Raw genomic sequence first — 22,787 nt, forward strand, 5'->3', positions numbered from 1 at the left:
ATGAACAGTCCAGCAGTGTCCCTATGCTTTGTCATTTTTGATATACAAAAAGCTTAAAATGCTTGCAGATCACATGCAACATGTGCCAGAAATAGCTTGATATAGTATATCAAGCTATATAAAATGGCATGTAAAACTAACCTGAGCACAATGTCTCTGTTGTGCTGCAATAAAACACATCTGCTAAAGTAATCTTTTTGAATCATGAGCCATGTCCAGATGCAGGGACAGCACACAGCGTGTCACATAGTGTCAGGTAGGGATCTCACTGCATTTAGATGCTTCCCATCCCAGCTGATGAATTTTCATCCAAGTAAGGGCTCCATCTTGGGTAAAAAGTTTTAGTCCAGATTTCCTCTTTCTGTCATGTCCCTCAGCACCAAAAAGAAGTGGAAGAAATACGAAAAAGACTTTAACTCCAGATCACGCCATCTTGATTTGTCAAACTCAGACTGCTGGCATCTCATTTATGCACCCATTTAAATTTAGAAAGCAATTTAATGCAGAGCAAGAGCCGCAGATAACTTACAGAAGAATGGCTGAAGAATAATCTCTCTGCACCCAGTATGAGCTTCAGTATGGGCTTGAGGAATGATGTCAGCTGACAGTAATTCTTTTAATGTGTATACAGACACGAAGCATTGTTTTAAGATCAGCTTTGAATAATGTGAAGCTGTCCTTTCGTAATATAGGGTACTTTGATGTATGCAGTAATTCCATGAGTGCAGTTACCGATTGTTTGCTCTGCCCCCACCTCAGCTGGTCATGTTTGCTGTTGTTACACTGCATCGCTGATTAATTACCTCTATTTTTTCATCCTTTGTTTTTTTCCTACGGCCCCCTCTCTCCTCTCTTTCAAAATGCCACAACACAACAGCACAACATGGCTAATTAATCAGAGTCGGCCTAGATACAGTACAAGACGGCGCTCATTTCTCTCCCTGCCTGAAAAACATTTTGCGCTCCAAAATAATGGTTGATGATCTATTTCAGATTAGCAGTAGTCATTACACTTGTTTTTGTGCTGTCGACTCCTCCATTTTTAAACGCAAAATTTGCAAATGCATGCTTTGCATAGTGCGAGGGTTTCCAGGCCGCACTTCATCTGGAGGGTTCAGATAAGTGTCACTGATCTCAGCAGCGTCTGAAATTAATGCTAACTGGTGCTCAGCGGCTTCTCCACACAACATTAATTCATGTAGTTGTCTCAGAGCATGCGTTCATGTTCTCCACATTCAATTAATGTAGATGGTAATTACATTTTAAAGCCATTAACTACAGTGACTGCAAATTTCTCTACATTAACTGGGGGGACAACAACAAGGGAGACAATGAAGGTTCAGACAAACTTGTTCATTATTGCAGGTATCCAAACGTATTAAAAGCTTAATATCGGGAATCATGTGCTTGTTTTACACAGTGTGTTAGTTTTGTGGAGCAAAAATTTGCACGACTGGTGTTTGATTGCATGTGTCAGTTTTTTTTGTTCTTTTTTTTATTTCAAGAGGCAATTTCCAGCTGAGTTCTGTAGCCGGCTTTTTCCCCTTACAGATGAAGCCACCAGCAGGTACATTTACACATAAAAAAGGGTGCAGGCTATTGCTGTTCTGTACAGCTTCAGGTTATAATGGTGCAGCTGACACTGACAGCCAAAAGTAGGTTCAGTAAAGGCCTGTGATTTTCTAAGCCATCCACTCCTTTCTAACTTAATGGGCTGGGGCTTTTTGCTGGAAACTCCAGCTAGTTTTCAGCTTTGATTCACCAGTAAGCCATTCAGCATTCTTGACAGCTTAGAAAATAGCTTATGTATAAATGGTGGAAGGAAAGAGGTAATGGGAAAAAAAAAGAGGTTGTGGTGGGCTTTGGATGGTTTAGATAGTAAGCCTTCTGCTAAAGGAGTCTCAAGTCTATTTGATGTTGGGAAGGGGAAGATTTGTAGCAGGCTCCTAAGGTTCTGCAGTGATCATAAACCTGCCATCTTTCTTCAAGTGCAAAGTTGAGCAAGCGGCTTAAGTTTAGAAAGCATCCGACTTTTATGTGCATGTGTTATTGAACCTGTGGCAGATACTATCACAGGACGTATCTCCTTTTAAGCCATATCCAATCATAGCAAGAGAAAATGGATTGAATAACACAGAAAAAAACAATAAAACTGTCACTAAACAGGCTGTCACATGAGATAAGAGTTAGAACTGAGCGGGCAGCTATTTACTGAGAGCACAATGGGCTGAGAAAAGGGCTGTGCATGACAAAATATGAGCAGACTGGAGAGTGAATGTGTGAGACAGGAAGCCCACTCAGAAACAAATCTGCATTTCCTGCCACAATTAATCTGTCAGTACTGTGCGAGTACTTCTGCAGATTATCCTTCTCAGAACACAGGAGTGAGACATGTGCATGGAAAGAAGGATTATGTCGGGGGAATACAGGAATAGAGAAGAAATGCGTGTTTAGAGCAGCAGAACATGTTCATAAGTTGCAAAAAGGCAGACTGTCTGCTTACGTGTGATCTGCTTTTCTGCATCTTTCAAAGGCAAAGTGGAGAAATGACACTGACAGATGACAGCAGGGAAGAGGTGGGGCTACAAATGTGTGCCTATATCCTTAAAATGTCAGATAAGAGTGTGAAGCATGAGCAGTGGCCGGCAGTTATTAGACTATCTTGACGAATGGTCAAAAAGAGTGCGTGTTATCTCAGCATTTTACTCCAATCAGTAGTGCATATTTATCTTGGATTAAGAAAGCACTTTTTTAAGCACTCAGAAAGAAGAAAAATATTGAAATAAGAAAAATCTGTCTGTGCGTTGCAGAATTTCTAAATGTTTAAACGTTGATAAGTAAAATGGTTTAAAAAAAATCATGTCTTGTTGAATATCCATTTCAGCTGATGGTCTGTTCTCTTTCCCTTTCTCTTTTTGACCCCGTGTCCTTTAGTGATGGAAGTCTGTCCACCAAACAGATTGTTTTCCTGCAGAGACCCGTTTTAGGCCGAAAGAGGAGGGAATCAAAGGTACGTGACCTCACATTCCTCTTTGTATCTCTTGGATATCGCGGGATCTCCCACTAGTCATTCTGTCACCTGCTCATCATACATCTAAGGTCAACATCACCTTTTGCTACCTCCAATTCCACAGCTGTTTTTGTTTTAGCTGGCCAACACACAGCGCTGGATAAATGTGAACCTCTTTGTTTTAGATATAAGGCGCTCTGTAGCGACAGACAAGTGTGTTGTTTTGGGGAATGAGGCTTATAATTCTTTCTTGGCTAGCCTAAATAACAGTGATAACCTTTAAAGCTAACCTTTGTCTGCAGTGGAATGAATCTATGCTGATGCTTTCTGTGACCCGAATTTAAACTGGCATCACAGCAACAAATTTAACAGACGCAAAGAGTCAGGGAATTGCTATCGTTAACAAGATTTTTTTGCTTTTTCTGTGCAGTTTATCACTATCCCTGCAGTGTGTGTGAACCCTTCAGAAGTTGTTCAAGTAATTGAGGACATATTGCATTCACTTTTTGCCTGTTTGTTTGGTCAGTCCGAAGGCCTCGAGGCCACCAATAATTCCCCTCGCAATAGCCTCAATTTCCTTCTCTGCATCAATGAGACTCGTCTGAATTAGCTAGTTATCCCAGCGCTATATTAGATCTACAGTGATCCATTCTTAATTAAGTCTGCCTGCATTGCTTTGTGGCCAAAAGCATATTTGCAGAGTTACAATGCATTCCACTAACATACTAATGTAAATGTTTCAGAAATTAATCTTCAAGCCCCGAAGCAAGTCCAACAAGAACTGCGTCAAAGATGGTGCAAAAAATAAGAAGAAAAAGAAAACAAAAGTTGAGAAGGATACAGAAGATCCCAAGCCTCTTGATGACAGAGAGAAGGTCGAAAAGGAAGAAGATAAGAGTAGGGATGAAAAGGCGAATACAGAGGAGGGAGAGACAGCAAGAGAAAGTGAGACAATGACAGAGAAAGAGGCAAGGTGTGAGGAGGATAGAAAAAATGATGATGGTATTGAAATCAGTATGGAGACTGTCACAAAGAAAGATGGAGGAGCATCAACAAGAGACAAAGGAGCGGAAAATGGCACTGAAGAAGAAGCACTGGATGGAGAAGGATCAAAAGTGAACGGAGAGCCTTCTGAAAACAGAGAGTTCAAGGAAGTGATGAAAACCATTGCAACTGTCGAGAGCAAGACCAAAGAAATGGAGGACGAGGGCAGAGCGGAGGTTGAAGTTGTAATAGAAAATGGGGTAGAGACAGATGAGGAGAAAGATGAAGGTGGAGATAATGCAGTCAGATGCAAAACGGAAGAATCAGTACACACGGAGATCATTGCCAAGGAGATGGTGGTTGATGCACAGGCCACATGTCAAAGCCCAGAGGAGACTCAAGAGTAGCCTGAGTCGTTAGAGTTAAGGTTCATTCCCCACCCTACCTCTCAAAGTCCCCATTCCTAAGAACTGGTTCCCAGTGTTGTCCCTAATCCAAATTAACGGGGCTTTGGTCCCCATCGCTGCAGCATTCTCCAATCCTCCCATCGCTCATTGATGATACCCCCCACATCCTAACTCAGTGTAGCTCGGAAAGAACTTCATTTAAAGCCACACATACTGAATGTATATACTATCTAAAACAGGAAATGCTGACGCGGGGTAGTCAGGGTGGCGTCGCTGGATGAGGACAACCAGAGCACTGAGAAGGATGCCAAAATCAGAGCGTGTGCAGAATGAAGCTAACGTTTAAAGGCCTGGTCACCCAGCATTTAAAATGTTTTCAAACATGGATTCATTTTGATTACTGGATTTATTGTTTGCGAGGAGTGTTGCTGTTGACCAAATTGTTAAGAGTAAGATCAAACACTCACTGCTAAAGGCGTTCCCCAAAGAATCTTATTGGTAGCTAGCCGTCTAAATTTAAATGAATTTAGCCTCATCTATCAGACTGTAACCTGCTCCTGATAAATTGAATGGTTTGTTGACAGTTTTAGTGAAGCAGTTTATAATGCAAATGCACCTTTTGAATAAACTAAATGAACTTGTTTCCTTATTAGCGGCCAACCTAAGTTATATTTAGAATGGCTGCTAGCTTAAGAGCTTTTTTTACGCTCCCAGTGATGGTTTAAAATGCTGACAGCAAAACAACAGGGAGCAGACAGGCCAGACGATCTTATATTAAAGATGAAAGACGAAATGAAAGAAGCTCATTTAGTTAATGTGACTTAACTAATGCATTTAGCTAACAATCTAGCAGCTTCTCAACAAGAACTGCTGCTACTGCATTTTGCTAATGTTCTAAAATCAGGTATTCAAAAATTAATAGATTCCCTTTTTTGTGTTACTTCCTGGTGTTCCCAGGCCTTTGACAGGGCCAGGGGCTTTGCATTATAATTCTTGTTGCAGTCCACTTGCAACTTTTCAAAAAGGGTTAAATAGCTAGCCCTAAATTGTTTTACACAAACACAAATACATATAAAAAATAAGTCCTAACAGAGAGAAAACAGAGCATGGTGAGCTTTTCCTGCCTTACAGCGATAAAGTTACCTGTTTGACCAGCTCTTACCAGTTTATGAAGCTGTGAGAACAGAAAAAAAGAGGTAGGGTCTTGGCTGCCTCTTTAACCCATCTGACAATGTAAAGGGCAGGTAGGCTTAGAAAAACATCCTAAATCATCCCAAACCCTGCTCTTGTGTGAGTTCGGATGTGAAGGGATGAGAAAGCTCATAGAGGTGATGGGAAAGGCATTTGTTGCGACAGGCAATCCAAAGTAGGCTGAACAGATAATTGTTTACGCTGAGCTCTAAGCCATCAAGTGCTTCAAACAGAGCCGATAATCACTCTTTGGTGTGCTCACCTTGCATACAGAATGTTCCATATTCAAAGCCAAGCTAGATAAGGATGTGAAATTCAGCTGAATGTTTGCACCTCGAGGGCAGAACTCATATTCAGAGTTAGCTTTTACATACAGGAAATCTATTCCTGCGCAAAGTTGCATTTTTAATTACATTCCAGTCAGTCGCTAAAAATGAAAGTAGTTGTCAGTGTGGAAACGAGGTTAAGCTGTGTGGTCAGAACATGTCGTAGCCTTGTTGTTTATTGAGACCAGAATTGAGAGGTAGAAATTGAAATAAAGAAGAAGGCTGCAGTGAAAGAGAAAGACCACAGAGCATAAGAGAGTCAAATAAAAGAAATGAATAGGCTCATTTAAAGTAACAGCCGTTTGTGTCCCACATTCCCTGTTGAGATTTCCTTCATTATTTTACCTCCAGCTCTTTAAGCACCTCTTACCAGACATCATTTCTGACAATAACCAAGTCCTAATGTGCTGTTTCATGGCATCGTGTAGCTTTCCATTTTAAAAGGTGGAACAGGAGGGGAGGGAAGTGGCAACATTGACGGTGCGGAGCTCTCATTAGCTCACTAATGGATTTTGTCAGTGGGGTATCTGTCAGTAATCATGCATTTATAATGGGGGGTCACTTATTGGGAGGAGGTATTGACAGCAAAACACCTCAATGTGAAGCAAATAGCCTTCATATTAACAGTGATGTCACGGGGAATCATTTGCACTGAGGAGGAAGAGTTTGTGTCAAAAAAATGTTGCATTTTGCAAAGAACTTACACACATCTCATCACAAAGATGTCAGAAAGCCTATTTATTAAAGCGTTAGCATTTGATTTATAAAGAACTTAAACTACCTTCTGTCCGGCTTTATACAGAGTATAATTTGTCACAATTTGGATATTTTGTTTTATGAGAATAAATGATAGCTTGGTCAAGAAAAATGGATCCTTCCTGGAGAAGAAACTCTTCAATTACACACAAGTAAGATCGATTATGCTGAATAAGTGCTCTCCTTTCGGGAGATTAATCCACCCGCCGCTGAGATTTTTCAATGTAAAATGGCAGATGTTTTTGTGTAGAGTAGAATATAAAACTGTGACCAGTTTAGCCTTATCACTATACTGTAAATGGCCCACAGTCTGCTATTAGAAATGTCTTTTAGAGGCACCATGGTGATTTAAGTGTTTGTTATAGTCAAACGGGAACGTTTTGCTACAGTCAGTGTTGGTATTTTGAAGATGTTGTTACATGTTTTATTGCTGGGATTCAGAACGACAGGATAAAGATGTGTGTGTCTATATGAAGGTATTATATTTTGGATCATTCTTAACATGTTTTGAACATGTGTTTTTTTATTGTGATTGTTCTGTTTTTGGACATTTTTATTGTGGGCTTTGTGTTGCCTCTGCTAAAGCTTGCAAAAATGTATCGCCGACTGACGCTTCCAGCTACCTCCCGAGGGCCGTTGTGGGTTTTGAACTGAGGGGTCGCTGCATGCGTGACCCCCCTGAAGCATATGCTCCTTGTCCTTTCGCCCTCCGCTATGACGGAGACCAGAACTGTGAGCGTGAGGTCATCGCTAATGGCAGACGAGGTCAAAGGTTGTGTTTGAGCCAGAATGGATTTTCCACAGCTGTACACAGGAGTTTGCACGAGCACATGACAAATAACCACTCCGATATTGAATGAAGATATGAAGTCATATTATAGTATTCTCTGTGGTATTTTCTTTCCTTCTCCTTAAACGTCATTGACTCAGCTGCTTTTGACTGTTTGAACTTTAATGAACATAATAATAAGCAAGAAATATGTAATGCCACCTGTTGTATCAGAGAAGCTGACGAGCAAATAGGACTCAGCTGTCACTTTCACGGTTTTAGTCGGAATACGATAAATGTAAATTATGAAAGGCAATACCAAAAGGCATCTTTTGATAGCAGACAAGATCTTTATGAATATTTGAGAAATTCCCCTGTTAAATCCTGGTCAGCTTATTTCCTCAGATTGAATCAATTTTTTTTTCTCCCCAACGTCACGCTAAACATTTTAACTGTCATCCATCTGTTTTATGAATACGAATTTATTTCAGCGCTCCTTTCTTTCGCCTTTTTTGCATCTCTGCACATTTTTAATCTAAAAACTGTGACATATATTCCCCTTTGGCATCCTGTGAAAACACATAGATCAGATCCGTCTTTATCTATGGGAACAGAGTTTGGAAAATGAAAACGATGAGATGATCTCAGCTGACACGAGTGCTTTGCGACTCCCGCTGCATTCCTGTTGTTCATCCACAAATATGGATGAGCATAACCTTGACAAAAAGTTACAGCCGGTCCTGTATCCGTCCATCGAGTGTGGGGCCGTGGCCTTATGGGGCTCCATCTCCCCCTGATAAGGGCTGATTGGTTGCTGTGCAGTCTAACCTCTGACATGAGTACACTCCAGAGACTCTGGGTAATTGTGATTTTTGTGGTCTACAAAAAACAAAACGAAAAAAAAAACAGAGACAGGGAGAGAAAAGTGAGATAGGATCTGACACTTCATCAGTTAAATGATGTTGAACCGTGTTAACTTAGCCGTCCGTGAAAAGAAGGAGATCTAACGTTAGTATTAAATATACGTCCGCAGCCCTCTCCCCTTTCTTGTAAGGAAAAGTAACATACTGTCTTATATCAGCATAATTGTCTCTGAGCCTCAATAGTGGCGCTGGTGCAATCATTCTTGGTAATGCTGTAAAAAGAAAAAAAAACGTAATGGTTCATTTCCTGTGTGTTACTATGGTGTGAAATGGGCAGAGTAGAAAAGGCAGAACATGATTTAATAGGATGCCGTCATTTATTTGTTTTTTTTCTGTGTTGTCACTTTAGCTTGCTCACAGCCTCTGGAAAATGTATTCTTAGATTTTTGTCTCTGATGTGAGTTTTTTTTATCACCTCAGCTGCCATCTTGAATGTTGAGTGTCTTTGATCATGTGCCGTTGTCTTTTGCATTGCTATCAAGGAAGAAAAAAGTATTCTTTATCTTTGCTATCCTGAGTATGTCAACATTCCTATTGTTCATGACATCTGTACAATTTGTATATTATAAAATGATTTATATTTAATGTGTACACGTGTCCGTGCTTCTTTTGTGTGAAAGTTTTAAAGGAGCCTTGCTTAGTGAGACAGCTGCAAATGAAAAGTAGCTTAGGGGCGAACATGCTAAAGCATTTTCATATATTATACTTTATCTCTAAGTATGACTTATATATTCATTGAAATAAAATAGTGAAGTGCAAAAAAACAAAACAACACCCACTGAGTATTCTACTAATAACCAGCTGTGATATGTCCAAAGCACAGTTATTTCAGGTAACAATCAAACCATAACCTCAAGTTCAACGGTAACCAGTACAGACAAAAAAACAAAAAGATTGTTTGATGAACCACCTGGTTAAAAAGGAGGAAAAAAAGCTTAAATACTCTGGTGTTTTTGCCCCAACATTAGATTTAAAATGCCCTCTTCTCCAAAACGTTCACTTCTTCTATGTTTGTACAGTATGACTCCTCCTGTAGGGCGACAGTCAGACCTCTTCATTAAAATTTCATGAAGGTTCAGGTTGCAGATACAGTAAAACATAAGTACACTTACCTCCATCTAGCCTCCTGTAACAAGTAGGTTTATTTGTCACCACACCGCTGAAACTGAGATGAACCTCAGATGTGAGCAATGGAAAGACCTACAGAGAGCCATTACACACTTCCTATTAATCCCATTGTTTAGACATTGGCTGCAATTTAGCCAGAACTCAGCAGGGGACACTGAAAGTGCAAAATGGAAAGTTAAATAGCTAAAATAATATTTACATCAATTTCCAAACAAAAGGTTTGAAAGCCTGTTTTTCACACATTTTTTTTTACCATCCAGGAGTCAAGATTTTTAGTTATTATCTCAACATTTAATTCAAACATCTGAGGAAATAATTTGAAATTTCAAGTCATTAAATTAAAACATTTAAATAATCAAAAATTCTGGCTAAAATTCAGTAGCAGAAGGTTCCATTCAAAAAAAGCCTTTTTGTTTCAACATCATATACATTATATAGTATAGTAGTTTTGTGAATATAGCATTGATATGTAAATTGAAATAAAATAATGGGCTTTTTGTCATTAAAAAAAAAGACAGGGAGCTAATAGTGCCCAGAAAAAAGACTAGGTTTCTGCTAATGCATGCACAGCTGTGTGTAAGAAGCAGGAAGGTGTGGTGGTCAACAGTGACTGCTGTCAGTCAAATCAAAATGGCAGATGGTGCAATGCAGCTCACTGTATAAACTGTCTTGAGCAACTTTCCTAAATAAATAAAAAAAACTCCCCACAAAATGCTCAGTTTTAGAAAACAGCTCATGCAAGAAATTCTTGCAAGTATGCCGTCCTTTGACTTTAGAAGTCCAGGGAGTGTGACCTTTCCTGTTTCAGTTTCTGGTGATTTGCTCATCGATGGGAGGAAAGCAAAAGTGAATCCTTCTGTTCATCTATTTTCTTAACCACTTGTTCAATTCAGGGTTGCAGCTGGAGCTTGTCCCAACTGTCACAGGCCAAAGTAGCAGAGTACACCCTGATTCGGGTTGCCAGTCTGTCACAGGGCTAAAACAGAGAGAAAGAGTCGTCCACGCTCATATTCACACCTTTGGGTCTTTTTAGAATCACCAGTTAAATTAAGAAGCATGTCTTTGGACTGCAGGAAGGCACAGGGAGAAAATGAAAATGTTACACAGTGTTTGCTGTGAGGCAACTCTCCTAACCACTGCACACTTTGACTAAATTCTTCAACTTCTATTAGAGATTCTTTGAGTGCCACATTTATCTCTTATAATGTCTCCTATACCAATTTAGTTATTCAATGTAACAACGTAAGTTTCCTCTACCGTAAAACTCAGGCTACAATTCTGAGAAAAAATCTGACCACAAAATATTTCTGCAGAATGTTAGAAATGGAAGTTTAATATTTCAAATTACCCCTCCAACACAAGGATATTCATACACAGCACAAGTCACACTGTGGCATATAGACATAACATCTACTTGTAAATGGCTTTCAAAGAGTACTAGCAGCAGAAAAGAATTTGAGCCTTCGAGCCATGCACGCACACCCTGCAGAATCATGAAACACAATGGTTGTCCTTCATAAAGTGCTCTGTGTCAGAACCCAGAAAAGAAGTTATTCAAAACGCAGAGTTCTCGCTCTGCACAAGGACAGTCCATCCTTGGAGGACTACAGAAAGACGTGAAATGACAACTTCAGGCCACTGAACGCAGAGAAAATGTTGAAAGAAGCATAATGCAGCAGAGAATTATAGCCTCATATTAAGATTTTCTCTCTGTGAAAGGATCATTTTTAAAGTTTTGCTCCATCTGGTTATTACCTTCATTACTGCGTGAACCTTGGAATAGATCAACTTGATAGTTATTACACACTAACACCACAAAAATACCACTTGTCTTGTTCTTATATCAAAACAACCCAATTCAGGCTGAAAACTGTCCCTTATGCATCACAGTATCACATAAAATCTCTGACCGACACGCATTATAATAACCCTATGGTGCTTCTGAGCTGAACTATATTTACAGTTGATTCAACACAGCCGGTGTGATCTATAAGTCATGAGCTGAGAGCCCAGGGGAGAGTAAGGTCATTAAGAGGAAGGCTTTGCCTTCAACCAAAACACCATATCCATTCTCCTCACTGCAGGAGGCATTAATGGCTCTTGAGGCAGATTGGGGACCCACTGGAGAGCCACTAAAATGGCAAGAAACACAGTGATCCTGTGGTTTGTATATTAAACTTATGACCTCAGGGTGCTACATCCACAAGGTTCCACTCCAGGGCCCACAGGTAATGACATAAAACAGTTTGCTGAGGGAAGCACGTTTTTGAATAATGAGGTTTCTCTGTGGCTTCAAAAAATGTTGTTTTCATGCATATGCTGGGGGATGCTGTAAAAGTGTTCAGGCAGGGGTTGACGCTGTTCCAACGCAGACTGCAGGTCTCTGTGCCTAAAGGGTCTCTGGAGTGGAGCCTACAGCTCTGCAGTGTTTTCAGCTATGGAGCGATACATCTAGAACTCGCAGCACTCAGTGAATAAAATCGGAGTATAATGTTTATATTGGCTGTGTCTTGCCATAAAACTCACTGTTACAGGTGAGATGTGGGTGAAAGTCCCTTTCAGTGCAGCACTGCCATCTAGTGACTAACTGAGGCCTAATGCAAAAAGAAATTATTTTCAAAATAGACTGAACTCCTAATGGTTTTGTTAGTATTGGTGCTGAAATGATTAGTCAGTTAATATTACTTACTTAATTAATTACTGTACACTATTCTTATTGTATATATTGTATATATTGTATCTATTTCATCTGTTCCTCTGTCTCTCCTGCTGCTTTGAGCATGAGAATTTCCCTCGGGATAAATAAAGTTGTTCTTATTCTTATTCTTATTCTTAATATTATTTGATTGAAAAAATCCACTGTCTGACGTCTATTCTGTGAGGGTAGAGGGTTCTACCACAACTTCACTTAAATCCAATGTTCACCAAAGAGAGAAAAAATGTCTAAGAGAGTTGGCAGCACTGCTGTAATACACAGAACAATGATTTTACATTTTTTCAGTTTGTGGAAAAATGTTCATCTTTTCATAATATGGAATTATTGCAAAGAAAGAATCTTTCGGTTTTACACAAACATAATGTCCAGACTTTAACTAACTTAAATATGTCTAAAGGGGCACTTTAACGGTCTCATATATATATAATCAGAGCCATTTTCACACACTGCAACCCTGGACTTTTTGGGGTTTTTTTGAGAAGCAGAGATTACCCAGCAGAGGTGCATGTCAGAATGTGAACACCTGATTGAGTGAGAATGGACATTAAACCTGCCAGCTCCCTGCTACAATGTCTGTGTGGTGTCCAGTTGAAGCTATGTGAGAATAGAGCTTTTGTGCTGCCTCCTGCAGACTCTATCCATGGAGCACACTTATATGAAAAATACTCAGTATTTCCACTACATGTGAGAGAGAACAACTGTGGACAATATTCTCACCGGACTCCGTCGACAATCATGCAAAAGGAAAGATTAAAATTATGGTGTACCCTGAATTTAAACGTCAAATATTTGAAAGGACTTCAAAATCAAGCACTTAAAGGCGGTTTCTTTTTTCCTTTTAAAGTTGCATAACTTTATTTTTTACTTTATTTTAATAACAATAACAATGAAGGTCGACTCTTTCAACCCAAACTGAAATCTTTGCTCAAACCTACCTGTGATGTTTTGCCCAAGTGGCAACATCCGTAGCCATAAAAGCCGATGTGTGATTGCCAAAAACTGCAGGTCCTCCAGGAGGCATTTGAGACTGACTCCAAAGCGAGTCAATTCCCAGAGAGTCCTATGTTAAAATGTTCAACTTTACTGCTTTAAAAACATTTTTACACACACACAAAAAAATAAAAAATAAAAAACACTTTGAGCCTCTATGGATCATTTACTCCTTCAGAATAACTCTGAAGAGAGTGAATATTTTTTAGAACTACTTCAAGCCAGTACACAGAACATCTCCACTGTGTTAGTGCTTTTTGAAGCATTTTTAATGGATCATCTGATTTACATTATGACTCAATGTTGCACAGACCATCTAAGAAGTTTATGCTTTATTTTTGCTGAGTAAAATTCTAGTCAGTGGCCAATATGTATGTCTGTGTAGCTGATAACTTATCCCTTTTATAGTAGCTTCTTGCTAGAAAAGACCAAAATGCTAACTTCCCAGATCAGATTCAGGGTCTATCTTTTATACCGTCTTTAGTTTTATATTCAGTGTGATGACTCAGTGATTGCTCAGGCTGGAGTACCTATTGTAAATGTAGAAGCAGTTTTTAAGCTTTATCCAAACAGTGACTTGGGAAATGATCAGTAGGGTAATTTAAAAGTTTTGGGGGTTTTGGATTATTGCACTCATTTCCCTAAAAATCCACCTTGTGTTGCTGGTGCCCTTAGAATATTCATATCTCTAGTCTACTCCATTAACTCTATCACTTTATTGTTTTTTAACTGAGTTTGGCTGCATATAGCCGAGTTTATAATGACTTTCATAAGAAAGATGTTATAGACAGACCTTTGCACCTTAGGCCATCTGTGCTCATATATATCATTTCCCTTTACTTTTTAGACATTTAAGGGAAAATGCAAATGATGGATGAGATGTATTTTTACTTTAAACACAACTATATGCCATGTGACCCCTCCTCCTGTCAAAGTCAGCATCTCTGTTTTTCTGAGGATACCAACAAGTGCACTTGAGCATCAGACTCCAGTAAGTACACTTTGAACTTAGATATGAGGTCAGCACCGCAGTATTAATTATCACAACCAAGAGGCACTATGTAGATGAAGCCTACGTGAGAGGCTGTAATCGCTTTTCCTTGACTTGCAAAATGTTCTGAAAACCATTACCTCTGAGTTTGATAACGTCCTCGACTTCCCTCCCCAACCCTCCATACGCACTCTGTGTTAGCAGATTAACTGCTCACCGATTAATTAGCAAAATTACCTCTGTGTGTGCCAATCGGTGTCTTATCAACCTTTGTCAGGCCTTAAACAGTAAATTAATTAATACCCCCTCTCTTGTCATTTCTTAATTACCTTAGTTCCAGTAGGAATTCTAGGAAATGGCTGTGTCAGCGGCTCATGCTTGTTATGACTTTACTGTGAACTCATTGGTTCACTTGACAGGATATGAAAACATGCCGTTCTCGTGCTGATGATGGGATGACATGGTGGATCTTCAAATGAGGGCTTGATCTGAGGCAGAGCTTCTTAATCGTTTTGTTTTTGATGTTGAAGGTGACACTCGGCTATGTTTTTGACAAATGAAAAAAACATGAGACATTGCAGGGCCTGGAAAAACATCACAGGGAACGTCACATTTCAGATGAGCTTTTTTATTATTCGTCTTCTTTGAGTTTTAGACGTTGGACTGAGCTTCTCAGCTGGCAGTCACTGTGGAAAAAAATATGAATCATACATTTATAAAGCAACAGCAACATTTTGTATACACGACCAGTTATGTGACATTTACATATTTTACTTCTAGCTTCATCACTTTGCTCTAAATCTCTGACAACTTTTGTAGCAATAACTAATTTGACTATTCAGTTGTGAAGGACTTTGTACATACGGAGAAATTTAAAGTTTCGTTATGAGCAAGCACTTGGAGACAATGTAGAGAAAAAAACTACCTTTTAACAGGAAGATTCCTCCAACAGAACCAGACTCACAGGCACAGCAGCCATGTGCCATAACCAGCTGGTTTAAGCCAAACAAAAAGGCTAAACTCTAATCACCGTTGATAAAACCAGCTGACATTTCAGCCAACTTCTACTGAATAATTCACCTCTATTGTCTTTCAGAACATACGGTACAAAGAATGGCTAAAATCAGGTAGATTTCAGCGAGTAACAGTGGCAAGTTAGCAATGTAAACAAGACAATGTGCTGAAACGTGTTACATTTTTTTCTCACTAATACTGACTTGTGAAATATATCAGAATGTTTCCAAACATGTGAACATCTGGCGGTAAAGTTCCTCAAGTAGTCAAACCTCCATCTCCATCATACAGAAACATCTGGAGAAAATTTCATACGATCATCAAAAGTTCTTAAGCTAATTAGAAATCCTGAGGCAGAGTCACTCAGCTGGCTGTGATTTTAAAAACACTCGAAATACCACATGTGTAGTGTTCTGGGATACAGTCATGTTCTCTGTTTGTTGTTGCAAAGGCATCGTCTAAAAAAGCTTTTTTTGCAGCTTTTTTAGTTGCTCCAGATTTCATGGAGCTGATATTATGGCTGTAGGTTAGAGTCAAGGTTAACATTTTACCATTTTGATTTGGTAACATGTCTGGAATAAAATTGTTCTCTCTTCCACAGATCATCTAAAACACACACATTCAATGTGTGCTTCACCAAATATTTGTAGTCTAACAATTTAACCTTCATCTTACCTGCTGAGATGCACAGCAGTGGAAACGCACATCATTCAGGGTGGAGTCGTCCAGGCCATACTGGTATTCTTCCATCTTGGTCTCGATGCCACAGATCCCTCCATCAGGGCATTCCTGACTCCAGTGGCCATACTCTCCCCATCCCATGCTGGGTCCCTCCAGCGTTGGGTTACTGCTGCAGCGGAACCTGATGTTGTTGACGGCCGTGTCATCACCAAACAGACCCTGATGGGGTTCCACACGAATCTGGAAAGAGGTTAGCACTCCGCTCGGGCAGTACTGAAGCTGGGACCAGTCACCGAAGCTGGGCAGGAACAGATTAAATAAGGGAAAATGAAGGGGAGGAAAATAAGCTTGACATTTAAACATCCCAAACATATTTATGATTGTGGCAGAGGCAATGCTTTAATTTCCTCTTTGAACGTAGTACAAAACTATTAGCCTCCAGCATCCTGCTGCTTCCAAAGTACCTGTTGAAAGGAAGCACTTTGAACCATAAAAATTACAGAATATTACACAGACCATTAGAAATTAGCTCCAACCTCAACATTTTGATTAAACCGCCTGAAATAAAACTTGTACAAATGAGGCCACTTCCAATAAGACACATTAAGTACTTATTAGCTGTACCTACCTAATAATGGTAATACATCTGTTATGAGACAGGTTAAATGAGATCTTCAAACAATCAGTGCCATCAGAAATATGACCACAGGGATTTATGCTTGATCTACTGCAGTTTATTTTTCTACATAAATGACTATGGAATACTTAAATATCATTTTTATGTTTGTTTTTGCTGATCACACAGTTGTATCCATGTGTGACTAGTTCAGGAAGTTCAGGGAAAAAACTAAATGCAGAAGGCACAAATTGTAAATGGACAAGGAAATGAAAGGAATGAGTGGCGTACACTCATGAGAAACTAAAAAGACCAATAAAGACAACAAAATAACAAATATAACAGGGACCAGAACATAAAAAAATACATGAAAAACATGTCAGCCAGCACCTTCAGTCTGCTTTCAACACTCTTTGATCAGAACTCCTTAATAACAATTTATTTTGAATGCAGATTTGACCATTTGCATATTCTTCACCTCTTCTCTTCACTCCTTCTATCACGCAGTTTTAGCCTTAAATGCCTTACCCTTTACCCTTATTATTTTTGCTGTACAAATACCTTAGTTCATTTAAACTAGCTGGCTCTAAAATTAAAATCAAACAAGTCTATTTAAATAGAATTCAAGGCTGTCTGTATTGTTTCACCCATAAATCTGTCTGTCTGACTTAGATTATGAAAATACTCTGTACTGTCACACTTCTCCCTGAACACTGAACAGCAGTGAACCCTTGTCTATCACAGTGCATCACACCTTTTCACATCCACTGTTCATTATTCTCTGTATGCAAAGTTTGGAAAGACTCCCCTACACTTAAGAAGAAAGAGCCCTTTCATGTTATTTATTAATGGAGATCTGCTTCTGAAGCTTTCAAACTACCTTGTATTTCATCTCTCATTTCAATCTGGTTCAACAGATATTCTACGTATGCATTAACTTTGGTAAAACTGGTTTCCTGTACACTTTCACATGGAAAGACATTCAGTCTGTCCTCAAGTTAGAGATATATATCCCTCTATCTCACCTTAGCATCCTCCCCTGCTACACCAACCATTTCTGCATGTGCTCTCTCAGTGCATCCATGAATCTTCTCTGAGGCCTTCCTCATTTCCTCCTGCCCGGCAGCTCCAAATTCATCACGTTTTGCTCAGTATATCCACTATCCCTCCTCATCACGAGTCCAAACCATCTCAGCGTCACCTTTCTAACTCTGTCTCCAAACTGCTTGATCTGAGCTGTCTCGCTGATGTTCTCACTTATAATCTTGTCCATCCTCATCACTCCCAGTAGAAATCTTCAACTCTGCCACTTTCAGCTCCACCTCCTGACTTTCTGTTAGTGCCACCATCTCCAAACCATAGATCACAACAGGTCTCACTACCATCTTTAAACCTTCTGTTTCACTCTTGCTGCTCTCCTTCTGTCACAAATCAGCCCTGACAGTCGTCTCCACCCTCTCCACCCTGCCCGCACTCTCTTCTTCACCTCTCTTGTGCATTGCCTGTTGCTTTGGATGGATGACCCCAGGTATCTATTCTCACTACAGATTACAATGTCATGTTTATTATTATTGTTATGATTATTACTATTATCTCATAAGTTACTCACATTTTGTGTTTAACATGTTGTTTTGTTGCCCATCTGTTTGCAGAGAGTTTGTGGAGGGTTTTGTTTTTCTGTGATGCTTGAAAAATAACCATACCATAACCATTATTCATAAAATAATTTAAAAAATGTTGTTCTGTTTAATACATTACAATACAAATCTATTTCATTTCACTGTATTTTTCTTTTGTAAAATCCTCAAATATGTTCTACCTTTGTAAATTAATTTGTGTCTATTAATTTTGCACATTTAATCTTTATTGTGTATTGTATTGTGTCTTTCTTTATTTTGAGGTATTTTTTTATTATTTGAGACCTGAACTGAAATATGTAGCCTTTGTAGCAATACAGTTTAGGTTAATATATAAATAAACTTGTATACCAGGTACACAATGGAGGAAAATTAATTCTTTTAAAAATGCTTTTACATATGTTACACCTAACCTAGACTAAAAGACCTCCAAATTTCATAATCTGGCAACCCAAATTCTAGTTCATGGCTTATAACTGAGATTTAATGCATGAATAAATAATTCAGGCAAATATTAAGACTGATTGGATATTAGTGCACCTAATGACTGCTTACTAGCCAGTGTGGGACTCAATGGTGTACAGGAAGTTGCGGTTTCCATCTTTTGCGCAGACAAGGCGGATCCCATTCAGAGCAGTGTCATCACCCCCGTACTGGTTAGACTCCACCTGAGAAAACAGAGGACAGTTCCCAGAAGCAGAAACGATTTTCATCAGTCCGGTTTGTTATCTGCTTCTCGGTAAAGCAGCTGATAAACTGAGGATAAAAGTTCAGGTCAGGTTACACAACACTTTCAGGTTCCACTTTCATCTTTGCAGAGTATCTGAAGCAGCGAGAGAAATCCAGTATCTACACTGCATGCTGTTTAATGCACAAAAAAGATTTAAGCTTTCATCTTCTGTACTAGAACCATGCGATGAAGAAATCATCAGGCCAGTATGGAGAGGATGAACAATTAAATTTATGGTAAATATGATCTGTGAACCAAAATTTTAGTTTCAATTACAAACTGATTCAAGTTTATTTATTTCAAGTTCTGAAAACAGTTCTCCTCTTAACCTCAAAATAAGATCTTTTTTTTCACTTCTTCTGATAAAATAAAGACAATAAACTAAAGGCTCATCAAGAGTCAATCAAGCAAACGTGAATAAACCAGAAAGAGGAACAGCAAAAGAAAGATGAGCAATAACCTAGAAAACAAACATGTAAAATAAATAAAGTATCATACATTGAAGCATGGAAGTAAAATCAATTCCTCAATTCCTTTTAAAAATGATGAGACAAAAACCAAAAAAGCTGCTGAAGTGTAAACAACAACATGTACCAAAAGTATAACAATGGCTACGATATCCTGATCTTCACGAGAAAAAAAATTATGAGCTTTTTTTTTCAGGTTTTTTTTGGGTGGGGTGTTTTTGGTTTTGTGTATTTTTATTTAATATTTAGTATTACTGGGTTGGAAAAATAAGTCAAATGTGAAATTGCTGGAAGTGTAAAACCATCAGATAAGGTATTCGTTTGTCTTATCAGTGGCAGTAGATGCATTTTTAATCAAAGTAAAGTTTATAGCATTTTTGAGAGACGCTGTTTTACCCTGACACTGAATCCAACAGCAAAGAAATTCTCTGGGCACATCTCTGGCCAGGTCCAGGTTCCAAACCTCTCTCCGTTGCTCACAGTAAGCAGAGATTTATACTGCCTGCTGTTGAAAGCCACTCCAGCTCGCTGCAAGAAGTTCTTCTGCTCCTCACAGAACCCAGCGGACAGCACAGCCAGCACGGCCACAACGGCGAGCAGACTTGTCATATTGACAGCAGTGAGTCTGTGTTTCACTCTGAAAGGCCAACTAACAAGTGAAAGGGGCCTCGGGCTCAAAGCTCTTATAGCTTCCCTGTTGATTCTGAAATACACCACTTGTAGCAGGATGAATCATTTACAGAGGAACATTACAGAGTGATGTGGGAATAAACAGCTGGTGTTGGAACAAGAAAAGATTTCGATTTTAGTGGCGTTTGGAGAGATGAAGTCTCTGTTTTTCGGCTTTCAGACCACTCATCTTTTACTTCACAGAATGCATGGAACAGAAACTCTATAAGGACATATTTCTGCATAATCAAACCTTTGCACTTATACATTTTTAAAGTTAATCTTCCAAGGACTAGAACTGTTAAATACTATTCTTACAAATATAGACTGCAGAGTTTGTCTGCTACAACTAAGCAGAAACAGCGTCTATTAGTAATGTTGACATACACTGCTGTTCATTTTGTACAAGGCTGACACAACACCATCAAATCCACTAAAATAATAACCAGGTTCCCATAATTAGGCTCTTTCTTAGAACCATTGCTGATGCATTTGAGTTTGGAAAGGGCTTTTAAACATCCCCAAACTACAGATTTCACAAATGTAACTGGGCTAGAGTGTTCCAGGAGAAAGTCATTTCTTTTCAGAAAGAACATTAGAAGATAACTGGAGTAAGTCAGTGAACCTACAGGCAACTCTTTAGGGAAAAATTTGCAGTGTACAGATGACTCAGAGATAGAGCTGTTTGGCTTCAGTAACAGTAGGCACATTTTCAGAACAACCTCAGACCAGCTGTGAGCCATGGTGGGAGAAGTGTTGTGGTTTGGGGTTGCTTTGTTGCCTCAGGGCACTGGCTGTTTATAAAAGATGGACCTAACCACCATGACATCATTCACTGGTTTATGGACTACTGTTGAAAACCATGAATTGAGCATTTTGTCCATCACTTTTTTTCATAAAAGGTTGAGCTGACTGAAAAACTGAGGTCACCACACACACATACAATAGTGGCTAATTAGTCTGAAAGTAGTGGTGCCCTAAATCAAACAATGCTTTACTGTTTTGTTTTTTTTTACTCTGAATGGTAGTGTGGAGGTAAGAAATAACGACACGAGAGGTCCGTGTGTCTCACTCCAACTGTTTTATTCACACACTGTCTCTCAGAACTTAAGATACAGTAAGCGCCAAAATCTCCACCCAGCTCTTTCCTTCAACTTGGGTGTGAGTGGAGCCATCTGGTGGTCCGCCACACACCCCCCCCCTTGAACACACAGTCAGGTCTCTATTCAGTCCAGGACCCTGGGCCTAAGCAAACGACCCGCACGACTGAACCTGGGAGGGAGAGAACAGGCAGAAGAAGGTCCATCCTGTGAACGAGGCTGGTGAAGGCGAGCAGGAAAGGCAGAAGGAGGCTCAAACGTTGGTGGTCCGGGGTAGTCCTGGGGAAACCAGAGTCTGTCAACCCCATTGAAGGAGGGCGGCCACGGCGAGGGGCCTGGGCCGGCACTACATTACTGTCCGGAAGAACATGTGCAGGCTTAAGTCTGTCAACACACACAGTCTCCCTTCGACCCCAAAATCCAAAACAAAATGTTTCTGGCCCGGTTCGATAACCCTGAATGGGCCGTCATACAGCGCCGCAGCGGTGTCTTGTGGGCATCGTGCCTGACAAAAACAAACTTAGCAGTCTCTAAAGTCTTTGGAACAAAAGTGTCAGGCACGCAATGGTGCACAGGACCAGGAACCCAAGCGAGCGCAAAAGTGGGTTGAGCGATAGCACTGATGGATCGAAGCAGGGGAGGGTTCTCAGGCAAGAATTCTCCAGGCACGCGGAGGGGCTGACCAAACACAAGCTCAGCTGGGGAAGCGCCGAGATCCTCCTTAACCGCACAGCGCAGCCCAAGCAAAACCCACGGGAGGCGGTCAACCCAATTGCCATCTTGTAAGGAGGCACGAAAAGCAGCCTTAAGCGACCGGTGGAACCGTTCACACATCCCATTAGCTTGCGGGTTGTATGCGGTTGTGCGGTGGACTTTAGCCCCAGTCCATCAGCCATGGCCGACCAAAGCTCGGAAATGAACTGGGGCCTCTGTCTGACGTAATGTCCGCGGGCGGGCCGAAACGCGAGACCCAGGTTGACAAAATGCCCTGGCCACCACTGCTGCAGTAGTGGATGCCAGGGGACTGCCTCCGCCACCTGGTGGTCCGGTCAACAACTGTCAAAGGTGCGTAAAACCTTGTGGACGGCGGCAGAGGACCCACCAGATCGACATGCACATGATCGAAACGTTTGCGGGTATAAAGAACTGCTCCAGAGGCGCCTTGATGTGTTTATGAACCTTCATGACGCTGGCAGGGGAATGCACGCTGACGCCCATTCCTTAACTGATTTGCGAAGGCCTGGCCAAACAAATTTAGAGCTGACCAGTTTAACAGAGGCCCGGACCCCGGATGAGAGAGAGCATGTACCGAGTCAAAAACCCGACGACGCCAGGAAACGGGAACCACTGGGCGAGGGCGGCCGTGGAAACGTCACAGACCAGGAAAGGACCACCGTCCTGCATGGGTCTGTCCTCCAGTATGAGGCCCGTCTGGGTGGATTTAAGCTCGAGGATGTCCGGGTCACCGCTCTGATCGGCAGCCATGGCGGAGTAGTCTATGCCGAGAAAGACAGGAGAAACCAGCGCACGGGACAAACAGTCAGCCACATGATTGGATTTACCAGCCACGTGTCGAATGTCTGTTGTGAACTCACAAATGGCTGCCAACTGGCGCTGCTGGCGTGCACTCCATGGATCAGAAACCTTGGACATGGCAAACGTCAAGGGTTTGTGGTCCACGA

The 22,787-nt window shown here is 40.4% G+C and overlaps 2 protein-coding genes across 2 annotated transcripts in view; one reads left to right on the forward strand and one right to left on the reverse strand.

Annotated features, from left to right (window-relative positions):
• LOC116311336 (raftlin) overlaps positions 1-8,955 on the forward strand; it is a 125,068-nt gene extending 116,113 nt beyond the window's left edge. Inside the window, exons 9-10 of the mRNA XM_031728425.2 lie at positions 2,935-3,010; positions 3,754-8,955. Coding sequence (XP_031584285.1) covers positions 2,935-3,010; positions 3,754-4,401 — 724 coding nt within the window. The 3' untranslated portion in view covers positions 4,402-8,955. The remainder of the gene's footprint in view (positions 1-2,934; positions 3,011-3,753) is intronic.
• Positions 8,956-14,803: 5,848 nt separating this feature from the next.
• Positions 14,804-20,006, reverse strand: LOC116311327 (vitelline membrane outer layer protein 1 homolog). Its single transcript, XM_031728403.2, has 4 exons — positions 19,733-20,006; positions 18,695-18,807; positions 15,881-16,184; positions 14,804-14,877 (listed from the first exon to the last, which is right to left on the reverse strand). The coding sequence occupies exons 1-4, from the start codon at positions 19,943-19,945 to the stop codon at positions 14,875-14,877; spliced, it is 633 nt and encodes a 210-aa protein (XP_031584263.1). The 5' UTR covers positions 19,946-20,006; the 3' UTR covers positions 14,804-14,874.
• Positions 20,007-22,787: the final 2,781 nt, after the last annotated feature.

Source organism: Oreochromis aureus, linkage group 11 (assembly GCF_013358895.1).
Source record: "Oreochromis aureus strain Israel breed Guangdong linkage group 11, ZZ_aureus, whole genome shotgun sequence".
Classification (NCBI taxonomy): domain Eukaryota; kingdom Metazoa; phylum Chordata; class Actinopteri; order Cichliformes; family Cichlidae; genus Oreochromis; species Oreochromis aureus.

Bases quoted from the DNA above. Each gene is read 5' to 3' on its own strand.
- LOC116311327 (XM_031728403.2), bottom strand. From the start codon at position 19,945: ATGACAAGTCTGCTCGCCGTTGTGGCCGTGCTGGCTGTGCTGTCCGCT. The intron at 18,808-19,732 runs GTAAAACAGCGT...CTGTTTTCTCAG, and splicing joins CTGTTGGATTCAGTGTCAGG to GTGGAGTCTAACCAGTACGG. The intron at 16,185-18,694 runs GTAAGCAGTCAT...GTTCCTGCCCAG, and splicing joins ATTGAGTCCCACACTGGCTA to CTTCGGTGACTGGTCCCAGC.